At 45.0% G+C, this 24,346-nt stretch overlaps 2 protein-coding genes across 4 annotated transcripts in view; one reads left to right on the forward strand and one right to left on the reverse strand.

The window, feature by feature from the left end:
• NFRKB (nuclear factor related to kappaB binding protein) overlaps positions 1 to 17,999 on the forward strand; it is a 39,502-nt gene extending 21,503 nt beyond the window's left edge. For 2 of the 3 annotated variants that reach the window (XM_019421411.2, XM_019421413.2), the window contains exons 14-27: positions 1,691 to 1,770; positions 2,092 to 2,138; positions 4,716 to 4,776; positions 5,195 to 5,369; positions 7,126 to 7,232; positions 7,597 to 7,720; positions 7,933 to 8,012; positions 8,148 to 8,368; positions 8,479 to 8,749; positions 9,370 to 9,579; positions 12,162 to 12,929; positions 15,739 to 15,845; positions 16,663 to 16,798; positions 16,914 to 17,999. In XM_019421411.2, the coding sequence (XP_019276956.2) occupies positions 1,691 to 1,770; positions 2,092 to 2,138; positions 4,716 to 4,776; positions 5,195 to 5,369; positions 7,126 to 7,232; positions 7,597 to 7,720; positions 7,933 to 8,012; positions 8,148 to 8,368; positions 8,479 to 8,749; positions 9,370 to 9,579; positions 12,162 to 12,929; positions 15,739 to 15,845; positions 16,663 to 16,798; positions 16,914 to 17,039 (2,513 nt within the window). In that variant the 3' untranslated portion in view covers positions 17,040 to 17,999. The remainder of the gene's footprint in view (positions 1 to 1,690; positions 1,771 to 2,091; positions 2,139 to 4,715; positions 4,777 to 5,194; positions 5,370 to 7,125; positions 7,233 to 7,596; positions 7,721 to 7,932; positions 8,013 to 8,147; positions 8,369 to 8,478; positions 8,750 to 9,369; positions 9,580 to 12,161; positions 12,930 to 15,738; positions 15,846 to 16,662; positions 16,799 to 16,913) is intronic. The other variant, XM_019421412.2, reaches the window with a different exon arrangement.
• A 3,371-nt stretch (positions 18,000 to 21,370) lies between these two features.
• The window catches only part of TMEM45B (transmembrane protein 45B), a 38,239-nt gene continuing 35,263 nt past the window's right edge, over positions 21,371 to 24,346 (reverse strand). Inside the window, exons 4-6 of the mRNA XM_019421417.2 lie at positions 23,420 to 23,604; positions 22,719 to 22,864; positions 21,371 to 21,677 (exon numbers count right to left, since the gene is read on the reverse strand). Coding sequence (XP_019276962.1) covers positions 21,569 to 21,677; positions 22,719 to 22,864; positions 23,420 to 23,604 — 440 coding nt within the window. The 3' untranslated portion in view covers positions 21,371 to 21,568. The remainder of the gene's footprint in view (positions 21,678 to 22,718; positions 22,865 to 23,419; positions 23,605 to 24,346) is intronic.

A 24,346-nucleotide genomic window follows, 5' to 3' on the forward strand; every position in this document is an offset into this window, starting at 1 on the left:
TCCTTTTGTGTGTTTTTTCTTTGGCAGCCCTCAGCTCTCTGAGATGAAGCATGGAGAATGTGGACAGTTGAGATTGTGAGTTTTGTGGGATTGGAATGATGTAGATACAGGAGCAGTGGTTAGCAGGTATTACTGTATTGGTAAGATTGCCACTGAAGTGATGGACACGGATGGAACCCAGTAGGGAGGGAAATGTGACAGAAGGGGGCTTGGAGAAGTGCAGGTGTCAATGGACTGGAAGCCCTGTTGAGTCACAGTGCTGTTTTGGTGGGAGAAGGGAAGTAAGCAAGGGTTCTGGGTGACTGTGGTCTGGGAGCAGAAGGTGTGAATTAGCGTAAAGGCTGTCAGCTCTGGCTGTGTCCGGCAAGCGCTTGGAACTTTTTAAAAACACTGATGCCCTAGGTCTGACCCATAGACTTGTGTGGGACCTGAGCCTTAGTATTTTTAAAAGTTCCCAGGTGATTCCTGTGTGTATGTAGCCAGGGTTGAGGGGCACTGGATTAGTCATGTTGAGGATGTGGCAGTTTTAGCTAATGACTACATCCAGTTGTGATTGTGGGAGTGAGTGGCTGGGGTGGAGTGGAGGGAGGAGGTCATGAGGACAGAACCAAGGGGTTTGGATATTGGCTGTACCATCTGTATGGATGTGCCAGTTGCACAGTGTGGCAGGGAGTAGACTGGTGAGCCAGGTGAGCCAGAGCTCCCCGTGAGGAATGACTAGGTAAGCAGCTGAGAGGAGCAGGGGACAGGGTGGAACAGGTGGATGCTAAGATCCTTAGGTACCAGGCGTTTGTTTTATTTTGATTTTCCAGAAGAGCTGGGGGGAAATAGTTTGGCATCAGTGATGGGATGGAAGGAGGAGCTCCACTCTGAAGGGCGTGGCTGTGAGAGGATAGGCAGCTGGCACACCCGAAGGTTGAAGGACTCGGGAGAGGCCGACTTCACACCAGGCAAGGATGTGGAGGGAGCGATGCGGGAACAGGATTAAGGCTATAGGGAAACTGATTATGAAGAAGCATTTCTAGAGGACAGAGCAGAGTACGAGGAATCTTCCCAGGATAAGGAAGTTCAGCACATTCTGGGGATGGCGGTACCGCACATTGTCTAGTGAAAGCATGTAAGAGTCCTCAGAAGTGTCATCTCAGCTGCCTCTGAGAAGGGTAGGGCCCTGGGGGCTGTATTCTTCCCACAAGCTGTCGTGAGTGCTCGTCTCTCTAAGGAAGGTCAAGGGGTTCAAGCTTTTCTCTTGCCTGGGGGCCTTCTTGCTGCTGTGCCGGTTGCCAAAATGTCTCTGGTGACCCACTAATGAGAAGAAGCCTTTTCTGACCCCTGCCCCCCACCATGATAAGGTAACTTTTCTAGGGTAAGCTTCCATAATATCCTTTGTGACACCTACCACTTTGAGGTTTTATTAATATGTATTCTTGTGTCACTTGACTGTAAACTCCATGAGAACAGAGACTGAGTTCATGGAATAACCCTAGCCCATGCAGTGCCTGGCACACAGTGGTTACTCAGCAAATCCCTAGGGAATGAGTGATTTACTTAGGGAACATCCGGAAGTGGTGGTCCAGGCGATAGTATGTGCACAGGTCCTGATGGGTTTTCTCTCTGGCATAGGAAAAAGTGGGATTCTGAGTAACACTTTAGATTGTTTTATTATTATTTTGCCTTTTTGTTTTTCTGATAGGCCAGTCCCAAGATAATGAAAAGGAATTAGCTGCACTCTTTCAACTATGGCTAGAAACCAAAGACCAGGCTTTCTGTAAGGTAAGGTATTAAAGAAATACCAGATCTGGGGTGCCTTGGTGGCTCAGTCATTTAAGCAACTGGCTATTGATTTCAGCTCAGGTCATGATCTCACAGTTTGTGGGAGCAAGCCCCATCTCAAGCAGGAGCCTGCTTGGGATATTCTCTCTCTCCCTCTCTCTACCCCTTCCCTACTAGTGCACGCATGTGTTCTCACTGTTTCTCAAAATAAATAAAAAATTAAAAAAGGAATACCAGATCTTTCTTACTGGGTTTCCAGAGCCCTTAAATTAGCCAGAATTCTTTAGTCCATTTACCTGTTCATGTTTTCCTTTTCTCCAGCAAGAAAATGAAGACAGCTCAGATGCCACAACACCTGTTCCTCGGGTGTGAGTATAATACTTTAATGGTGGGTGGTTTTCCATGAAATTATAGTTTAAGGTACTGCCGTGGTTTTGCTGACATTTCTTAGCATGTTAGAGCCATAGTGGACTTTAAAGATCCTAGGAGTCCACTGATTCTTACCTGCCTTAACATACCTGAGAAGGGCAGCACATTCCCATCAGTAAGAGTGGCTTTCTGAGCAGAGGATTCTGAATTGGGGGAGGAGTGCATAGTGGAGTCTTCGAGGTGGATGTAATCTATCTTGTAGGAGGGCTTACTCTTTTCCCCAAATTCTCCTTCAGTTCCCATTTGAGAAGGATTCATCTAATCTGTCTTTCTCATTTTACCTATGAAGAAATTGAGTCATGAGTTTAAGTGACTTCCTGAAGGTTAGTGACAGGACTAGAATTTAAGCCTCTTGACCTCTAATCCTGAGCTCTTTATATTACATCATGTCATGTGACTGTTTCCAATCTGGTGTGGTCCCTTTTGTTACCCCCAGCCTCATTGAGATACAGTTGACATATAATGTTGTTTAAGTTTGAGATGTACAACATAATTGATTTGATGCATGCATATATTATGAAATGATTACCATAATAGTTGCATTTATTATCTCACATAATTATCCATTCTTTTTTTTTGTGGTGAGAACATGTAAGATCTCTCTTCTTAGTATGTGAACCAGTATTGGTAACTGTAGTCATCATGCTGTGCATTCGATCCCCAGAACTTACTCGTTTTCTAACTGGAAGTTTGTACCCTTTGACCTGCCTCTACTCATTTCCCCCATCCTCCAGCCCTTGATAACTACCATTATACTCTCTATTTTTGTCAGTGCGGCTTTTTTTAGATTCCACATATGTGAGATTGTACAGTATTTGTCTTCTCTGACTGACTTATTTCACTTAGCATAATGCCCTCAAGGGCCATCCATATTGTTGCAAACGGCAAGATTTCCTTTTTTATGGTTGAATCATATGGTGTCTTAAGGAATATATATGTTCATTGACTGGTAGGCAGTTCGGTTGTTTCTGTGTTGTGGCTCTTGTACATAATGCTGTAAATAAGGGTGCACATATCTTTTCAAGATTTCATTTCCTTTGGAAGTGCACCCAGAAGTGGGGTTGTTGGATCATATGATAGTTCTAATTTTTTAAGGAATCTCCATATGCTTTCTGTAGCAGCTGAAGCAGTTTAACATTCCTACTAGCAGTACACAGCAGTTCTCTTTTCTCTATACTCTTGCTAACATTTGTTGTTTTTTTATCTTTTTGGTAATAACTATTCTAACATATGTGAGTTGATCTCTCATTGTGGTTTTGATACATGTAGATTTGCAAATATTTCCTCCCATTTGCTTTTTCATTTTGTTTTCTTTGCTGTGCAGAAGATTTTATGTGATGTAGTATCACTTGTTGATTTTTGCTTTTGTTGCTTATGATTTTGATGTCATGTCCAGAAAAGTATTGCCAAGATCAGTGTCCAAGAACCTCTTTCATATGTTTTCATCTAGGAGTTGTACAATTTCAGGTGTTATAGTTAAGTCTTTAATCCATTTTGAGTTGATTTTTGTGAGTGGTATAAGATGGGGTCCAAATTCATTCTTTCCCATGTGGATATCCAGTTTTCCCAATACTATTTATTGAAGAGACTGTCTTTTCCCCATTGAGTGTTCTTGGCTCCATTGTCAAATATGGAGCCAGTGGTTTGACCATACACAAAATGGTTTATTTCTGGTCTTTTGATTCTGTTCCATTGGCTTATGTGTCTGTTTTTATGCCAACAGTGTACTATTTTGACTATTATAACTTTGTAATAAAGCTTGAAGTCTTCATATGTGATGCTTCCCACTTTGTTGTTCTTTCTCAGGATTGCATTGACTATTCGAGGTTCTTTGTGGTTGCATATAAATTTTAGGATTTTTTTTCTGTTTCTGTGAAAAATGGCATTGGTATTTTGATTACGTTGAATCTATAGGTGATTTTGGGTTGTATGGACATTTTAACATTATATTTCCAGTCCGTGAACATAGACTATCTTTTCATTTATTTGTGTTTTCTTCAGTTTCTTTAATCAGAGTCTTACAGTTTTTAGTGTACACATCTTTCACCTCCTTGGTTGAATTTATTTCTAAGTATTATATTGCTTTGATGCTGTGGTTCGGTTCTTTAGATTCCTGAATGCCAGCATGGAGGGCCAGCCTGAATGTGACAGAACTGTTTATGTAACAGGGGTATAGAACTCACTGTCTCTTGGAAGCAGAAAAACCACCATGTCATATTACAAATTTGAAGTCTTTTGTTCCTCTAAGGCTGAATTTTTTTGTTGTCATTACATGGGGCTTAGCAACAGTACTGAAAACAGGTAAAAACGTCAGTCTCACTACCTAGTACTTTTCTGGATTTCTAAAACTCAAGTAATTTTTGGAAATACAGGAGTTACTTGGTAGGATCTGGAAAGTCAACTTTTGACCTTTGTGGGAACAGAGTACTAATGAAGGGACATTTTTTTCATGGTGCAAAGGAATGGTTCTGGGTGCTGGAGAAGGGGTGATGGATACAAAATTCTTTATGTTCCAGAAGAACTGACTATGTGGTGCGGCCCAGCACGGGGGAGGAGAAACGAGTTTTTCAGGAACAGGTAAGAAATACCTAGAACCCAGTGAAAATCTCTGCATCTGTGTGGCCATGCTGAGAAATCTCTGAGCCCGATCTTCTTGGAGTCCAAATTCTTAGAGGGAATTCATACCCTTAACCTTAGACATTCTGTTGGTTGAGATTGTTTGCTGGGGGGTGGAAATGGTGTGAGGAAAGGGAGTAAGAAATGTTTTGATGGGTTTTTCTTCCAGATAGCAAAATAAATTTACATTTATCTCTCAGTCCCTTTGGTAATGACTGTGGCTTTGGAGACCACCTAATTCCACTCTGGTTGGCTCAGTATTCCTAGTGGAATAGCCTGTTCCCGTTAGTCTCTCCAGGTTGATCTCCTACTGTTTGAGAGTGTTAGAAAGAACCCCACTAATTCTGACTTAGGTGCCTTGTTCCTTTTCTCTTGTTAGGAGCGTTACAGATACAGCCAGCCCCATAAGGCATTCACCTTTCGCATGCATGGCTTTGAGTCTGTAGTGGGGCCTGTGAAAGGTGTTTTTGACAAGGAGACCTCGCTCAACAAGGCTCGGGAGCACTCCCTGCTGCGCTCTGACCGTCCTGCCTACGTTACCATCCTGTCTCTTGGTATGTGCCATCTATTTCTTTCTGTCATCAGCTGTCTCTCCCAATCCCTGGAAGGGCTTTGAGGGTCAAATGTAGTTTTACGAGGCCTTGGAGTTTGGGACATGAAGGGGGATTCTACCCCCAGAGATTAATGCCAGGAATCAGTTTCTTCCCTGATGTCTTGGGCTCACGTTTACTTTCATTCAGGAATTTTTTACAGACCAGCCAACTAGTGTAAATGTGGAATTTGCTACCTCCAGGCTGATTCTTTCATTTTATTTTTTATTGTTTTTGAATGGATATTTAGCAGAGGAGATTTATTTTTCCATATATATATATATATATATATTAAGTTTATTAGTTCTTTGAGAGAGCACATGTGTGGGGAAGGGGCAGAGAGAGGGAGAGAGAATCCTAAGCAGGCTCTGCATTGTCAGCTTAGAGTCCGACTCGGGTCTTGATCTCACTAACCGTGAGATCATGATCTGAAGCAAGATCAAGAGTCAGACACTTAACCGACTGAGCCACCCAGGTGCCCCTAGACGGATTCTTTAAAAAATTTTTTTTTATGTTTATTTATTTTTGACAGAGAGAGAGAGAGAGAGAGAGAGACAGAGCATGAGCGGGGGAGGGGTAGAGAGAGAGGGAGACACAAAATCTGAAACGGCTCCAGGCTCTGTGCTGAGCCTGATGCGGGGCTCTAACTCACAGACCACGAGATCATGACCTGAGCCGAAGTCGGATGCTCAACTGACTGAGCCACCCAGGCGCCCCTAGACAGATTCTTTTAAAGATAAGACGTTTAACCTTTTTTTGTGCCATGAAGCTCTTTGGCAGTCTGGTGAATCCTGCAGACTCTGTCTCAGGATTTTGTCCTTATTTATTGTTATTTATTTATATTTTTTATTTTTTTTTAAAGATTTTATTTTTAATCTATATACCCAACATGGGACTCAAACTCACAACCCCAAGATCAACAGTTGCATGTTCTACTGACTGAGCCAGCCAGGAACCCCAGGATTTTGTCTTTTTTTTTTGTTTTTGTTTATTTTTGAGAGAGTGAGTGCAGGTGGGGAAGGGGCAGAGAGAGAGGGAGACACAGAATCCGAAGCAGGCTCCAGGCCCTGAGCTGTCAACACAAAGCCTCATGCAGGGCTTGAACTCATGAGCTGTGAGATCATGACCGGAGCTGAAGTTGGACGTTCAACCGACTGAGCCACTCAGGTGCCCCCAGGATTTTGTCTTTAAATGAATAAAATACTTAAGAGTTCTAAAAGAAACCAGCCCTGTTAAAATATTTATCAAAATCTTAAATTTATGGTGCAGAAATATATGTGTTTTTTATGTTATTAAATGACAGCCTTTAGTAGCAGGTCACTTAGCTCCTATAATTTCCGAATAGCGATGAGTGGAAATGGTATCGTGAGTTGTCTACAGTAGCTGTGACGTGTGTGATATGAAAATACCTGATTTCTGTCGCAATATCACACTACCGCCAATATAAAGTTTGTTACTGTTGCTCATAATTGAAGGAAATGCTAAATTTTAGTCAGATATATAACTTTTTTCCTCACCCGAGTTCACAGGCCTCAGTTTTGGCTCAGGGTGTCTGAAGTGTAGGAAACTGTCTCCAGAGGGCAGTGTCCACCTAGTGCTGAGTCTGACTAAGGCAGAGACACCTCAGTGAGCTTCTCCATACAAGAGCAGGTAGAGGGACAATGCTCCTCAGTGGCAGCCCTGCTTGACTCTTCGACTTTCCATTTTCTGATGTCCTCAGTTCGAGATGCTGCGGCCCGGCTGCCTAATGGGGAAGGTACCAGGGCCGAGATTTGTGAGCTGCTCAAGGACTCCCAGTTTCTGGCACCAGATGTCACCAGCACTCAGGTAGGATGGAAAAGAGACAATGTTTTGTTCCAAAATGGATTTAAGAAAACCTACAATATACAACATAATGATTTCTTAAAACTGAATGAAAAAGAGGAAAGGAGGAGATCCTGAGAAATGTGAACAGTGATGACCTATGACCCTTGCAGTCTGTGGAGCACAGATTTCCCTCTACCCTTTACTTCTGCTTCTACTGCAGCTTCTTAGGTCACTGTCTCCTTCAGGGGACAGCGCAGTCTCCCAGGAATCTTGCCATTGGTAGTATTGCCACCAGACTGAGATAGGATCTGCGACTCACACCCGGTGGTTTTTCCCTGGTGTCTGAGTCTGACTGGTCCCTTTTCCACTTTGTTCTGCTTCTCAGGTGAACACAGTAGTGAGTGGAGCCCTGGATCGGCTGCATTATGAAAAAGACCCATGTGTGAAATACGACATTGGGCGAAAGCTGTGGATCTACCTCCATCGGGACCGTAGCGAGGAGGAATTTGGTGTGTGAGGCTCTGACTAGATGAGGGATGCTTCTGAGTTATTGCCCCAATTCCATTCTGCTTTGCGATGACGTTCAGGCAGGATAGGAATATAGAGTCAAGACTTAGCCCGTTGGCGAGGCCACCAGTGAGGCCTTGGCTCTTAATGAAACCACGCTCCTTACTGTGCTGAGGTTAAACTGTTGCTGAAACTTAACCACCTTTGTTTGCAGAGCGGATTCACCAAGCACAAGCAGCTGCAGCTAAAGCCAGAAAAGCCCTTCAGCAAAAACCCAAGCCTCCATCCAAGGTGGTAAGTGACCTCCTGAGAGCAGCTGCCTTAGCGGTGTCAGGGATGGTGGCAGCCAGGCCTTCCCTGAATTCCCTGCATCAGGAACCATGCCATCCTTTGGTGACTTTGGCTAAACTATCTGCCTTCTGCTTGTAGAAGTCCGGTAGCAAGGAGAGTTCATTGAAAGTCCTCAGCAGTGGCCCTTCTGAGCAGAGCCAGATGAGCCTCAGTGACTCCAGCATGCCTCCCACTCCAGTCACACCTGTGACCCCCACCACTCCGGCTCTGCCTGCCACTCCGATCTCCCCTCCTCCTGTGTCCTCGGTGAACAAAAGTGGCCCTACTTCTGTCTCAGAGCCAGCGAAATCTAGCTCAGGGTAAGCTCTTTCACTGTTTTCTCCAGCTTTCTCCCTCCAGAGATCTTTTGTGTGTATGGCTTAACTTGCTTTATTTTTTAATCATCCCCCTTGCCCCCATTTTCTCGTAGTGTTCTTCTGGTGTCTTCACCCACAATGCCACAGCTAGGAACAATGCTCTCCCCGGCTTCCAGCCAGACTCCACCAAATTCTCAGGCAGCCGCCCGTGTGGTGAGCCACTCTGGCTCGGCTGGACTGCCCCAGGTGCGGGTGGTGGCCCAGCCTGGCCTTCCTACTGCTACTCAGCAGTCAGCAGGGCCGACTCAGACACTGCCACAGATGCCAGCAGGACCACAGATGCGCGTTCCAGCCACTGCTACTCAGACCAAAGTTGTGCCACAGGTAAACGGGGATGGCAGAGCTGGACCTCAAGGTGGTCTGATGGGTCCAGTTGGCAGAGTGGGTAAGGACCAAGGAGCGTTAGATTATTGCTGCTGCTGCTGTTTAACACAGCGACTCATTTGTTGTTCAAAGCTGGCTAAGCGTTTTTAAGTCATTGTATTTTACATGTTGGGAATCAGAACTTTTGAGAAGTTTAGTGATTTACCCAGGATTGTAACATCAGAATCCTGGTGGATGGAGGTGGAATGTGACTCTAAATCTCAGGCCCTTTCCATTGTGCCTCTCATCTTAGCCATACCGCTAATAGTTGGGTAATTTTAGAGAAGAGTCTTACTTCCTGCCTCAGTTTCCTTTGCTATAAAAGGGTATAATATTTGTTCTCCGTATGTAGGAATACAACAGGATGTTAAATGTGAAAGCTTTCTGAAAATTAAGGTGCTCCACACAGATACAAGAACTTTACAATGTGCATTTTAGAGTATAGTGAGCCTTAAGCACCGATAGAGCAGAAGTAGTCTCGGGGGAGCACTTCCTGGGCAGTGGCACATGCCAGAAGTGGCTCGCTGTGCCAGGCTGCGTCTCAGTATCTAATTGAGCTCTCTACCTCACGCTTGAACCAGACAGTAATGGCCACCGTGCCAGTCAAAGCTCAGACTGCGGCGGCCACTGTGCAGCGGCCTGGACCTGGGACAGGGCTCACGATGACAAGTCTCCCTGCCACAGCCAGCCCCGTGAGCAAGCCAGCCACCAGTTCTCCCGGGAGCTCCGCTCCGAGTGCTTCCACAGCTGCTGTCATTCAGAATGTCACAGGACAGAACATTATCAAGCAGGTCAGTGGAAATCTCTCTGGGTGGATCCAAATCCTTTTTCCCAAAGCAGAGGATAGTCAGAGATCTTAATGATTTGTAGCCTTTGATCTTTAGTTCATGGGTATTTCAGTGGTGAGTTCCCACCGACGGCAGTACAGGCTTCATAGATGCTGAAGATTTCCCCTGTTTCTTTCCAAAAAATTCAGCATGTAGTAGTTGAGCTTCTTGATTTGGAGTAGACTTCCCACGAATTTACTTAGCGAATATCTTGTGGTGTGACATTATACACTTTGTTGGCCTTTCTGTTTACCTTTAATAATAGTAGGATACATTTCTATTTTCCTGGCTATGAACATGCACAGATGATAATTGGAACTTCAAAGAATGGTTAGGCAGTGGGCGGCTTGATCTCAGGCATGTGAGTTTGAGCCCCACATTGGGTACAGAGATTACTTAAAAATAAAATCTGTAAAAACAACGACACAGAATTTTTAGGTAAAATAGCAATGATAGGTGTGCTTATCATGTGCCTGTACTGTGCTGAATATTTTATAGATATTAAATAATTTAATCCTCATAACGCCATGGGGTAGGTGCTTTTGTTATTCTCGTTTTATAGATGAAGAAACAGAACCATATAATGGTAAAGTATTGTCATTTTTTTCATTAAATACTTACTGAGTGCTCTTTTGTGCCAGGCTCTGTCCAGAGTGTTGTGGATGTGGTGGTGTATGACATAGACTGAATCCCTGCTTTGTGGGCTTATCTTCTCCTGGGGCTAGGGGACAAAAACCACTTCAGGGACAGGTATAGAAGAGCTATGAACATCAGTAGCCAGGGGTAGGACTACAGAGTGACAGGGGTGCCATTTGAGCTAAGGTGATCTATGAAGGTCTGAGGGGAAGAATGATATTAGTGTGCTGTATTTTGATTATCTGGGGACAAAGCATTCTAGGCATAGGAGTAGTAAGTGAAAGTGCCACGAGTTAGTAATATGCTTGAAGAACAACAGGAAAGCCATCAAGCGTGTAGCTTAGTGGGCAAGTGTCAAAGTGTTAGAAGGGGGGGCTGCTTGAGAGGTTAGCTGTGGTTAAGTCTTGTTGGACTTTGATTTTCTCTTAAATGTGATGGGGAGCCATTGAAAGATTGTGAGCCAGAGCGACTTGATCTAGTGTACATTTACAGAACCCCTTGGCTGCCGCGTAGGACGGAATTCAAGGGACAGGAGCAGAAGCAGGGAAACCAGGGTGGAGGTGGTCGCTGGTGCTGGCTTGTGTGCATTGTCTTTGGAGGTAGGAGAGGCAGTGGGATTCCGGATATGGGGTTGACGGTAGAGCCAGTGTGATTCTTCTCCGGTGGGCAGATTATGGGGTCTGTTGAAAGAAGGGAGTTGAGTGTGCCCCACAGCTTTGGGCTTGAGTGATTGGGTAGATTGTGATATCATTTACTGAGATAGAAGAAAACACTGGGGTGCAGAGACTGGAATACAGACTGAGAGAAAAGTGTTGAAGTCAGCACCTATATCGGGTATACGAAGGTGTGAATGACATGAAGCTAAAAATTGATCACTCATTGGTTATGGGTAATGAGTGCACTTGACTGGGCCCAGCGGATTGGTGGTGGTTTGGGAATGGATTCAAAAGAGAATGTAAGATGAGGAAGTAGAGACAGGGAATGGACGCAGTTTTTAAGCAATTGCACTTTCAAAGAGAGCAGAGAATGGGGGCTGGTGGGAATGTGGAGTAAATGAGGATCTGCTTCTGTGTACGTTGGGAAATGTTAAAGCACATTTGCATTCTGATGGCAGCAGTCAGTAGAGAGGAGGAAATTGCTCATGCAGCAGGCAGTCCCTGAGGCTAGAAGAGTACATGTGTTACACATGGCCTTCCACAGGCATTGGTGCAGCTCCAAAGCCCATGCTTGATCACTGTGCCATACTCCTCTCAAAATTGAAGATCGGCACAACTATAAATAAAAGACATTTTTGAAACAGTTGGGGATATACAAATGTATATTATTAGATAATACTTGTAGGTCATTATTGGGTAATAATAGGTGGGACTTTTTTGTGTGAGTGTGGGACTTTTTTGTGTGAGTGTGGCCTGACGTGTGATCTGTCTTGGAAAATGTTTCACGTGCACTTAAAAAAAGATGTGTATTCTTCTGTTTTTGGATGGAATATTCCATGATCTCTGTTAAGTCCATCTGGTCCAATGTGTAGGTGATTACTATTATTTTTTTAATTTAAAAAGTTCTTTTCTGTGTTGGAAATATGTAAAGAAGTATTGATCGGCAAAATGCTATATATTGGCCTACTTTAAAATATTCCAACTCCTCTGTCCAGCACCTCCCCACCCCCCCCCCCCAAAAGTGGGGAAGGATAGATAAAACAAGATTGGCAAAGTGATAACTTTGAAGCTGGGTGGTAGTACATGGATTTGTTACACTGTTTTCTACTTTTGTGAATGTTTACCAGTTTTCAAAACAAAAGATTAGAAAAACGTGAAAGACACGTACCCACGAAATGGAGGTTTGTGTGATCATACTCATAACCATTTGAGCGCTGGGAATCCCCTTGTCAGTGCTGTCTCTTCCCTATCCAGGTGGCAATCACTGGGCAGCTTGGTGTGAAGCCCCAGGCAGGCAGCAGCATTCCACTCACAGCCACTAACTTCCGTATCCAGGGTAAGGACGTATTGCGTCTGCCACCCTCTTCCATCACCACAGATGCCAAAGGCCAGACGGTTCTGCGAATCACTCCGGACATGATGGCCACGTTGGCCAAGTCCCAGGTTACCACAGTGAAACTGACCCAGGACCTCTTTGGGACGGGAAGCGGCACTGCGGGCAAAGGCATTTCTGCCACCTTACACGTCACTTCAAATCCAGTCCACGCGACGGATAGCCCTGCCAAGGCCAGTTCGGCCAGTGCCCCTTCGTCCACTCCAACAGGTACCACCGTGGTTAAAGTGACTCCTGACCTCAAGCCAACAGAAGCCTCCAGTTCAGCTTTTCGCTTGATGCCGGCACTTGGTGTGAGTGTGGCAGACCAGAAGGGGAAAAACACAGTGGCTTCTTCAGAAGCAAAACCAGCTGCCACGATCCGCATCGTGCAGGGCCTGGGCGTGATGCCCCCCAAAGCAGGCCAGACCATCACAGTTGCGACCCATGCCAAGCAAGGGTCCTCAGTGGCCAGTGGGTCTGGAACTGTCCATACTTCGGCGGTGTCCTTGCCCAGTATGAATGCTGCCGTGTCCAAGACTGTGGCCGTGGCCTCTGGGGCTGCAAGCACCCCCATCAGCATCGGGGCAGGAGCCTCTGCTGTGCGGCAGGTCCCTGTCAGCACCACAGTTGTTTCCACGTCCCAGGCTGTGAGTAACATAGTGGGGAAGAATAGCCCTTCTGCTTGGGGAACTTGTCTTTTGAGGAATGGAAAGTAGACCCTGTCTCTGTCACTTCATTTGACCCACACAGGCTTATTTCCTACTAGGCTCTTTTGTTTGATTTTGAAACAAATTTCTGAAGTAGTGTGTACATAAGTGATTAAAATAGTACAGAAGTACATAGAGTAAAAAATAAAATTTCTTTCACCGCTCTCTACTTCTTCCTTCATGAGGACTAATTACTAGTATTTTGGCATTTATCCTTCTGGTCCTTTTCCCGAGCATTTTCGTACAGTGTGTACACATTCAGTTTAAACAAAAATTCCTGTGAGAGAGCTTCATCTGTATAGTGTCCTGTGGATTGCCTTATTTATTTAAAAATATGTTTTGGGGATTGTTCTAGATCCTACACGGATATTGATGGCATTCTTTTTAATGATACCTGATAATCCACAGAAGGCATGTGCTTTACCCTTTCATCTGTTAAAGAATACTTTTTTACTGTTTAAGAGCAGTGCTGCCATGAAGAAACACATGAAAGTATTTCTGGAGCGGAGGTAGAATGGCTCAGGTATACATACTGAAGGTTGTGATAACTCTAGTTGTGCAACCAAAAAGGCCCTACCACCTTCCACTTCCATCAGCAGCTCTCCTGTTTCCCCCATATCCTAACAAATGCTGGATATCTTGTTTTTTTCTTTCTTTTTTGTTTTTTTAACTTAAGTACCCATCTTACTGGTGAAAAGAGTTCTTTTTCTGTTTCGTTTTCCTGATCTTTAGTGGAGTTGGGCATCCATTCATATGGAGATTGGCATGTGCTCTCAGTGCAGAATAAATCTTTGCCACTTTTCTTCTGGGGTATTCAGCTTTTCATGTTTGGGTGGTTCTGTATATCTTCTGGATGTTAATTCTTGTCACATATAGAAAATGTTTTCTTCCAGCCTGTTATTTTTTAACCTTGCATGTGGAGCCTGCTCTACAGGTATTTTATCTGATTAGATCTATCAACATTTTCTGCTATGGCTCTTAGGTTTTGCATCTTGTGCCATTCTTACTCCAGGGTTATAAAGATACCAGCCTTCATTTTCACAACATTTTCAGGGTTTTAGAAAAGGTGTCATCGATAATCCATTTGAAATATATTTTGTGAATGGCATGTCGTAGATATCTCATTTTGTATTTCTTACTTTGTTCCAACATCATTGACTGGTTTATTCCTTACCTGCTAACTTGAAATACTACATTTATCATAAAGCAAATTCCCATATCAACATAGGTGTGTTTCTGGGTGCATGTGTATTTCTACTCTTTAGTTTCTGGATAAGGAGCCCTGTTCTGTACAGTGGGGTGAATACGGACAGCATAAAACACAGTTTTACGTTTCCTAAGCAGGCTGTATAATAAAACCTCAGCAATTTGGATAAAAGCCAGAGCGGTGGAGGAAGAACATTAGTAAAACCAACCAGCCAACAAACTCTGAAATACAGTGCGGCTTAAAAGGAAGTATTTATTTAGGTTCTCATATCACAAAAATTAAGGAAGCAAGGAAACAGTGCTTACTTGGTCCACTTTGCTCTTGACTCCTCACACAGAAAGGTAGTAGCCAGGGGCACCTGAACCTGAAAAGCATGTGAGGGGGTGGGAAGTAGTGAGCAGTGATTCTTTTCTCCATCTAGTCAGCTAGTTAGGCTAGTTCACCAAGGGGTGATTCCAGTTGGTGTTGTGGTGGTCTGAAACTTTTGACACAACTGAGGCATTCTTAAGAAAACCACCAGGAAATCCACCTGGAGGCACCATCTCAAGGTATTCTGTTTTCTGTTGGCATCTTTCAGTGCTTTCTGATGCACTACAAATTGTGAGTAAACTGTGGAGATTGGTATGGGGAGCTGTGACACAGTTTTGCACCTGAGGGCCCGGCTTCTTTAGCAATAGCTTGCTCAAGGGAAATGTCGATGCTTTTTCTTAGTATCCTAGCAACTACTTCTCTTGAATCCGTTTTTAAAATCAGATTCACAAAAGATTTTACTGTATGTAAATTTTATTACCAACCAGGGGTTAAAAAGCAGGTGGCCTAAAAACAGGTGATGCAGTGAGCTCATCTTTGCCATCCTGAAATCCCAAAGACTAGGCGTGGTCACCTTCTGTTTTGTTCCTTTTAGACCTTATTGGCTTTGGGGTTGGACTTTTCACTTGGTTGAGTTTATTATTAATGTCCCTTAACTAACCTCTTATCTCTGGGAGAGACGGAAAGCACCTGGAAAATGTGACCTGTTGCTAATCTAGCGTGCCCTGCTGTCTGCTCCCTACCAGTGAGCCTGCGCCCCAGTGAAGCAGTAGTTATGCACTCTGTTAACTCCTGAGTGCCTGTGTCCTTCATCACACTTCCTTCAGTACTGTGTGCCAGGTACCGGGAGGCACATGGATGATGAGGTGCCTGGCCTCGAAGGAGCTCAGACTCTTACTGTGCTCAAGTGAACGCACGCTTTCCTTAGTGATTTAGTGCACCTATTTATCCTGCTGGCAGCAGTTTTATATGGTTGTTGCTCTTGTAGGTAGTGTGAACGAGGAGCTGCTACACAGATCAGAGACTACCTAAATACAGTATGTGAGCTCTTAACCACAGCCTATTGGCAGTTTTATGAGAGCAGCCTGGGCCCACACCTCAGAAATATCGGGACCCTGCAGTGTACAGGAAAAGAGAGTATCTGAGTGCTCACTCCTCAGTTCTATGGCCCTGTACGTGACACTTGGGGGTTTCCTTATCTAGCCTGTAAACCTGATTTCATTTTCTCTTTAGGGGAAGCTGCCTACGCGGATCACAGTTCCTCTCTCTGTTATTAGCCAGCCTATGAAGGGCAAAAGTGTGGTCACGGCCCCCATCATCAAAGGCAACCTTGGAGCCAAGTAAGTGCTGTAGTGATGGGCGGGTGGGGCTTCCAGGTGGCTCCTTGCCACACAGTGGAGAGGCAGCTAGTTTTTCTGGGGCTCTTCTTGAGTATTTCTCCTTTGTTGTGCTCACCAACAGTATTTATTGAACACCTAGTATCAGGTGCCAGGGACACAGAGAAGCGATTAAAATAGACAAAAAGCTGTGCTATCTTCAAGCTTACCTTGTAGGGTGAGGAGAGAAATTATAGAGTAAAATACCCTATGGGGTGGTGGTGTGTACTGTGGAGGAAAAGCAAGGAAGGGGATGACGGAACATTCTGTAATGGGGAGGGCTGGTGACATGGGTCAGATGGCAGTTTCCAGTGTGGGTGTTGGGGAAGGCCTCGCTTTCACATTTGAGCCCTGTGCTGTGGTGTTCTGAGCAGGAGGTCTTACTTGGGAAGCTGGCCTTCCTTTGGTCTTGACTTAAACCAGGATAAGGGGCATGATGAAATCAGTCTGATGGTTGGAAGGTGGCTGTTTTGGGGGAGAGTTTCTTGTCTGAAACACACACCTTCCTGGGGTTCTGTCCATTATTTCTGCTGATCGAGGTATGGATGTTGGGGTCATTGTATCCAGAGCCCTGGGGGCCTTTGGGCTTGCTCTTTTTTCATGGGAAGCATAGAAGCTAGGAGAAAGGTGGTCTCACCAGCTGGTTTCCATTTCAGTCTAGAATGCAGGAATTTTCACTGTGCTGCTGACCTTCCTGTTTTCCTTAAACATGCGGCCTCATTCTGGGCCAGAGAGAGCACCCTGCCTGTCATTATGCTTCACTGGTGCTTTCCATTCACAGCCTCGGCGGGTTGGGCCGCAATATCATCCTGACCACCATGCCAGCGGGGACTAAGCTCATTGCCGGCAACAAGCCCGTTAGTTTCCTCACTGCCCAGCAGTTGCAGCAGCTTCAGCAGCAAGGCCAGGCCACACAGGTAAGGTTCCAGGCAAACGGTGGGCTTTACCAGGCCTCTTTTTCTCTTGCTGTTTGCGCTCAGCTGAGGAGCTCGTTTGCAGCCTGTTGACCAGACTGTCTCTCTTTGCAAACAGGTGCGCATCCAGACTGTCCCTGCATCCCATCTTCAACAGGGAACAGCTTCTGGTTCCTCCAAAGCAGTCTCCACTGTTGTTGTGACCACAGCTCCATCTCCTAAACAGGCACCTGAACAGCAGTGATTCAGAGAGAGAAAGATGACGTCCGTGAAAGCACACACCCAGGCTGCCCTTCTGGCTTAAAGGAGGGGAGCAGGGAGGTTGTGTCGTCCTTCTCAGCTTGTCTGTTGAAGGGAAGGCCAGCAGTGGGATGATGGCAACAGTGGCGTGGATTCTGCCACCACACTCCACAGTGGAGCATGCTGAGAAAAGTCCCCTCCAGGCTCCAAGGGCTGTTTCGCTCCGATCCAGGAGAAGCTCCTCTGTTTGGGGATGAAGTCATAGTTGTGCCACACGAGCCATGGTTCTCTCCTGAGAGCCAGACACCGGGGGAAGGCTTACAGCTGCAGATCGTGCAGACCATCAGTAAGCCTCGTTCTTGATGTGGATTGTATTTTTTTTTAGCTTCTGGTCTTCTCTGTGACTAGTGGTCTGGATAGGAATTTTATGTCCAGAAATTTTTACGTAACTTATTTTTTTAAAGAACCTGTTGTATGTCTTTATCCAGTGGAAACCTGGGCTTTATAAAGCCCCCACTCCCCACTGCCCCGAACTGATTATTCTCTTGACCAGAATGGGAGAATAGCAGGATTCTCAGTGAGTTGGTGGCTGACTTGAGAGCTGCATGGCAATGGGGAGGCTGTCAGCTGGGTAAGAAACCAAGGGAGTGAGATAAGTGAGATAGCGTGGGTTCCCTGAAATGGGATTAGTTTGGCACTACCTCATAAAGATGAGGTATCAGGATCTTGACTGTGGTCCGTATCTTCATCTGCTGACTTTGTCCTCCTTGTCAGGCCTGTTCACACAGAAGTTCAGAGCCTGTGGACAGGATAGGCAAGTGCCAGCAGACATGCTGTTCTTGCGGCATAGACTTTATTGCAGTTCAGAGGTTACATGTTTTGCTTTGCTCCAGGGCAAGAGTCTGCAAACCACAGCCCTGGGGTTGGCTACCCGTTTTTGTAAATAAAGACTTATTGGAACACAGCCCATGGCCATTTGCTTATGTATTATCCTTGGCTGCTTGCAGTCAGGAGGCAGAACTGAGTAGTTGCCAGAGTCCAGATGCTCCTCAGGCCTAAAATGTCTCTTATGTCCTCAGGCCCGTTAAGTAAAACTTTGCAGGCTTCTGCTCCAGAGTAGAGGCGGCAAGAGGAGAGAGTGAGTGGGTGTGCCCACTGGGCGGACGAGGCAGCACAGTCACAGGAGAGGTCGGTCAGGGTTTACAAGTCCTTTAATCCTGGCTGCCTCTCATTTCTCAGCCTCCGTCAAGCTGTGGCAGAGCTCAGAACAGTATTTTTAAATGTAGTAAGTAAGTAAAGCACTGGTTGTTAACAGTATATGCCTCTTTTGTATGGGAGCAGGGTTTGGATGGCAAGGCTGTTCTGCAGTGTCAGGGCCTCTCTCTCTCGTTTCCAGATTATTAAAGATGTGTCTTTAATCTGGAAGTTCAGTGATGATCTTTTATGGGGTCTGGTGAGGAAGTGGAGTTGAGGGGCAGAAGGTCCCAATGGTGTAGTTTAGAGGGGTTGCAAGGTGGAAGCTGAGTGATCAGGAAGATTGCAGAGAAGGTCAGGGTGGCTTGTGGCTTTTGAGACATTGCATTTGATTTTTAAAGCAGTTCTGTAAATAGACATCATCAACCGTCTTCTAACTTCTCATCCCTGGGAGAAGTGGTGAGTCTGAGTTGAGGTTAAAGAGAAAAAGACATAAATCCAGTCTTCTGATTTTAAGTATCCTTTCTTTTGCCTTCCTAGGGGAGGATGGCTGTATGTCATGCTGAGCTGTGGGGACAGTTGGAGCTAGGGTGGTAAGCCCAAGGTACAGAGAGCTGAGGCGAATTGGCGGAGAGGTGACTTGAGCTTTTGCTAGTAGTGGGGGGCCGGCACAGATGTCCCACTGGGAAGCGGGGAGAGGTAGGGACTGCTGTGAAGGAGAAAAATGGCCTTTTAGCTGAGTGGAGGAGAGCACGTCTGTGTTCTCCAGTACTTTGATATTTGCACATCATTGCTTCCTAGAGGCACATTTCACATGAAGAGTCCACGTGACAGTGTCTGAATGAGAAAACGGTAGAAATTTGAGGGATCCTGTCTCAGGTATTTATTGTTGGTTAAAACAAACCCCTTCCGAATTTACTTAACAAATGATTTCATGAAGATAGCCCTGGCATTCAGCCCCAGCCCTTCACTGACTTTTCTTTACTGAAGTCACCTGGCTGTGACTGTCTCTGAGTGCCTGCAGACATTTGTCTGCATGCTTGGGGAACAGGGATGTTTCAGGATGTTAGTGTAGGACTGACTCCCTGGTAAGTACGATTTGGTACTGCCCAGCCTGTCAGTGGAGTACTGAGGAATGGCAAGCCCCAGCTGGAGTTGTTGAAGTGACGTCACCAGCATTTGCATGCTGTGCAATGTGGTTCTGTGCATACAGACCTCAGGGGTCTTGTAGAGATGTGGTAGCGATGGTGGCTGTTTTGGGGGGGAGTAAGTCCAGAAGAACTCATGGCAGCCACTGAGCCTCTGACGCTGAGGTTCAGAGGTTGGTAAAAGTGGTCAGACCACATGTCTAAGACCAGATTCGGTGAATAGCGTTGTTTGTGATGGGTTTGTATTGTAAACCCATCTAAGAATGTTTTTCTCCAGGGTTGACCAATTCCATGAAGGTACCCCAAACTGCTGCTGTGAAAGGGATTTTACAGTAAGTTTCAATATTGTATATCTGGTCTTCACACCTCAACTGCTTGCTCTGGAGAAAATACTACATTTCCTTAGAGTGTGGTGCACTTCCCCCACCCTTCAAACCTAAAATGGAGATCTTTACTATGAAAGTAAAACTGGGAATAGGTTCCTTATACCCACCTCCAGTCTCTAAAGAAAGAATATGTTTTAAATTAATTGCTCATAGTGCTCGCTTTGGCAGCACATATACTAAATTAATTGCTCATAATAGATCCTTCAGTACTTGTTGAATGAAAGTTTGGTTTCCTAGTTAGCAGGCCAATGAAAGTAGACCCTGAAAGGGGACCACAGGTTCTCTTCTCATAACTGTATTTTCAAGTAGCTCATTCTTAACCTCTGACGTGTGACTTCAGCATTGAAAGGCTGGCTAACCGTGGGAGGTCAGCTTTCACTTAAGTACAGCATTTCTTCCAGAGAGCACCCGGTGCTTTGTGTAAAAGATCTCTACCGCATTTGTGGGAAGTAGCAGGAAGGAAGCCGGCTTTTGAGTCCTGAAGGCTGGCTTCCCAACTTGGTAGCTGTGTGACCTTTGGCTAATCAGCTTCTCTGAAGAACCTAACGTGGCTTCCATTATAGATGGTTGTGTGAATCAGGTGGGATACAGTGCATTTCAGAGTGTGGAAAGTGTTGTGCAAACCAATGGTACTTGGTCTAGAAGACCTTTCAGAGTTGGCCTAGGCCACTTTTATCCGTTTGTAGAACTTTACCAACTCTCCATGTTCCTTTGTGATTTTGTCGCCTTTGTGCATCCTATTCTCTGTGCCTGGAATGTGCTTTTTTTTTTTTTTTTCTACAGGGCAAACTCCCCATCTTCTCCCCTCCCTTGTAGTTGTACTTACCCCTTAGGGCACCAGTCACCCTGTATGTAAACGCTTTCATATCTTCGCCATTAGACTGAATTCCTTGCTGGACAGGGATCTCCTTAATCCTTTCAACCATTTCAGTGCTGGCGCAAAGTAGATGTTTAATAAATATTTGTTGAAGGAGGTTTTTTAAAAAAAAGAAAAAACCAGATCCAGAACCAAGATTAGACTGTCAGGACTTTATATTACTAGTTCAAGAGTCACATCTTTTGCACGATTCTTACCCTTTGCTTTCAGCTGTATTGAAATTCAAGGTCTTCGGCAACCTGCCATTTTTCTACCTCATTATACAGACTTCCTGTTAGTGTCTTCTTATTAGAGTTCTTTTGAGGAGCCAGAACATTTGCATTCCAGCTCTCAGCTGGGCCACTGACTAGCTTTCTGATTAAAAAAACAAAACAAAACAAAACAAAAAAACACCTTTGGCCCAACGTCGTGACTTATCAGTGATATTACAGTACTCTGGAATATTAATGGTAAATTAGGAAATGTTTAGTAACATTTAAAGTACCAAAGTTTGTGAACTATTTTACTTTAAGAAGTATGTGGTAGAATTGTATCTTTAAAATAAAGTCAGTCTCGTGTATTTACTTTCTGATAAGAAAGTACCTGTTTTCTTGAAATTTGAAAAAGAGAGAAGTTATCAAAAGCAGGATGTTCTGCTGGATTCCTATCCCAGACTCATCCCGTGGCCACTTACTGTTCTCAAACTTTCAGAGTCTTTTATTTCTCTTCATACTGAGACAAAAATAAAGGCTTGTGTCATTTTTCTTTATGAAGGATACCACAGCAGCACAAACTTTAGCCAATTAAATGAGAAAGTGCAAATACATAGAACCGTAAGAGCAGACCAAAGGAAGCATTGAAATGGAGGAGACAAGCTACACCTTTGCACACTCTAGCTATTTGTGCTCAAAGGGACATGTCCACCCCGCACTGATCACGGGTAGCCTCCTCACTCTTCATCTGAGCCAGTCAGGAGGGCCGTCTGGTAAGTGTGATCTGACTTCAGCTTCTGAATCCCAATGATTTCTCCTCCGCACCTCTTTAACCGAGTCAAATGGCTATAATAGAGCAACAATAAGAAACCATGAAATTAGCCCCCCGAATTCCCTTATTCTCTCAACCAAGGATGTTAAAGTTATCTACTGGTTCTTAGCGCATTTTCTTTGTAAGTCCACCAGATGCTGTGGTTGTCTGCATATCTTACTTCTTAGGCAGTGTTCACTGGTAGATAAAGGGACTCATGATTAATAATATTTAATAGTTAATGTCATAACAGTCTAAACCTAGGTCTCCTGCCTCCCAGTGTATGTTTCACCGACCAGGCAGTAGAACTAAAGGAAGCTGTGACCTTCTCTTCAGTTTGGTCTGCGTGGAACTGTGTATGTGATGTATATCTGCTTTGGGTAGGTAAATCAGAAACTAGAGGGGCAGCTACAATGACAGAACTAATAATAGCATATCCTAAAAGTCGCTTGCTCTGCAGTTCAGGACGGTCTGCCATTGACTCATAGGGTGACCTCGATCAAGTTACTCAGTCTTTCAAGCCTTGGTTTCCCCATCTGTAAAATGTTACCGTGTATACTTCATAAAATAATGAGGATGCAGTGGCGTAATAGACTTGTGCTTCCCACAGTGCCTGGGAGAGTGAGTGCACAGGAATGATCAGCTATCCCAGTAACCTCTGAACAGCCCTCAAAAGGGTACTTGCTGTCATGGCATCGTGTCTGATTGTCACATCTCTGGGGAGGAGGTGGGGCAGATCCAGGAACAAGGGTCTGCAGTCCAGTACCAATGCCTAATTCAGAGGTTTTCCTTTCACCCGACAGCCTTCCAGTCTGTCAGAACTGCCTTTGAAACCTGAGTCTGTGAGGTTACTACGACCAGACAGCCCTTCAGCCTTTCAATATCTCGCCCATTTGCAGGTGTAGACTACCTTGCACAGAACTTGGCAAGTATTTGGCACTCATGAAGTGGTGGAAGTTAGCACTGGTTAGTTATGAAATGTGGGCCACTGGAAATAAAAATGCAGTGCAGTAGATTTTGGGGACAAGGGGTTAGGAGAAAAAAGCTAGACAAAAGTTGTCTTCCTTTGGACTTACCAGTAAACGAGAGAGTAGTTGATGGCCACAATGCAGAGGGCAGCCATGTAGTGCCAGCAGAAACACATGGTGATGAACATGATGTTTGCTTCATCTTTCTGGTCCCATTCGGGTGCTCCAAACGGTGGGAACAGCACAAACCCAATCTGGTGGGTAGTACAGAGAAGTCGGCCTTAGTTGGTTCTGAGAGGCACAAGCTTACGTCCTTCCCGTGCTACCCAAGTTTCCATGCATTCCCATTACCTCCTATTTCTCATACCTCCATTAGCATAGAAAAGGCCTTTTTGCACAGGAGAAATGACCTGAGTCAATTCTGGTTTTAGTATGGGCTTATTAAAACGAAATATCAGGGCCCACATTGCAAGTCAGCAGTTTAGCAAGTGGAGCTTGTAACAAACTATAGAAATGACCCCTGAAAGTACTGCATGTGGAGCCCTGTGAATGGGGTCAGCACCTCCACTGGGGAGGGCAGATGGGGAATTTCTTAATATGCTCTTTATGCTCCGTGGATTCTGCTTGTCAATCCGTGAGCAAGATATTAATGGGTAAAATTAAATCATGGGGCGGACATGGGGAGACCAGTGGCCATCTCAACCCATTCACATGGCATGTCAGTGCTGCCCCTACATGACTTCTCTTGACAAACTCAGCGGGGCTCCCTGAATCCACACAATGTGAAGCGCACTGTTTTGAAAAATTACCTGCCAGAACCAGGTGCCCTGAAGAATAACAAGAGTGGTTCGGAAAAGTTGCAGCACAATGTTGTCCCGGAGGATCACCTCTAAGAAGATGCTGAAAGTCCCTCCAAACAGTGCACACAGCAGGAGTGAGTGGATGTGCTGGTCCAAGGGTGGTCGGTTATGGACATGGTAGTAGAAGAGAAAACCTGCACAAAGCCATTTCAGCCATCAGAGATTTGCTGGTTTCTACTCCATTGCTAGAATGCCCTCTTACACCTGTCTCAAAGCGAGATTTTTCAGCAGTTACAAAGTCAGTTTATGTGACGTGGGGCAACAGACGCAGATTAGATTTATTTTGTGTATGAAGTGGATATAAGTTGCAAAGGATGTGTCTTAAAATCTCTTAATCCGTGGTAGCTTCAATACAGGATGTGTAGGTGAAACACGTTGCTGATTCGTGACAAATCGTGTGTGTATGTGTACTTGAAATTCAGTTTTGCCCTGATTCAACCTTTCTTCGTCTCTTCCTGGGGTTCAGAAGTGAGGTTGTTGGATTACAAAGTGCCTTCTCATTACTCTGGTTAATATGAGTTATATTGGGAGATCTGTCCTAGCTGCTGGGTGGGTCTCCTGAGGTTTGCAATGGAGTCCAGGCAAGAACACTCCTGGGTGGGGGGTGGAGTGCAGTGTCTCCTCCGCCGGACAGAGGGAGTTCTCTGGCATGGGTAGCATCCATCCACGTTTTGGAGAGTTCTTGTGTGTTTCAGTGTGCATGTGCACTCAGGTACATGAGTGTGATGGGGGAGGGAGCAGGGAGAGGCCAAGTCCCATGCAGGTTTTTGAAATTCAGAGATTTGGATTTTCTGGGGAAGGTTATTATCTTTGCAGTACTTCTGGTCTTTATATTCTGGTCTGTTACAAATGCAATTTGTCTGTCTCTTACTTTGT

Source organism: Panthera pardus, unplaced genomic scaffold, assembly GCF_024362965.1.
Source record: "Panthera pardus isolate Hobbes unplaced genomic scaffold, ASM2436296v1 HiC_scaffold_12, whole genome shotgun sequence".
Classification (NCBI taxonomy): Eukaryota; Metazoa; Chordata; class Mammalia; order Carnivora; family Felidae; genus Panthera; species Panthera pardus.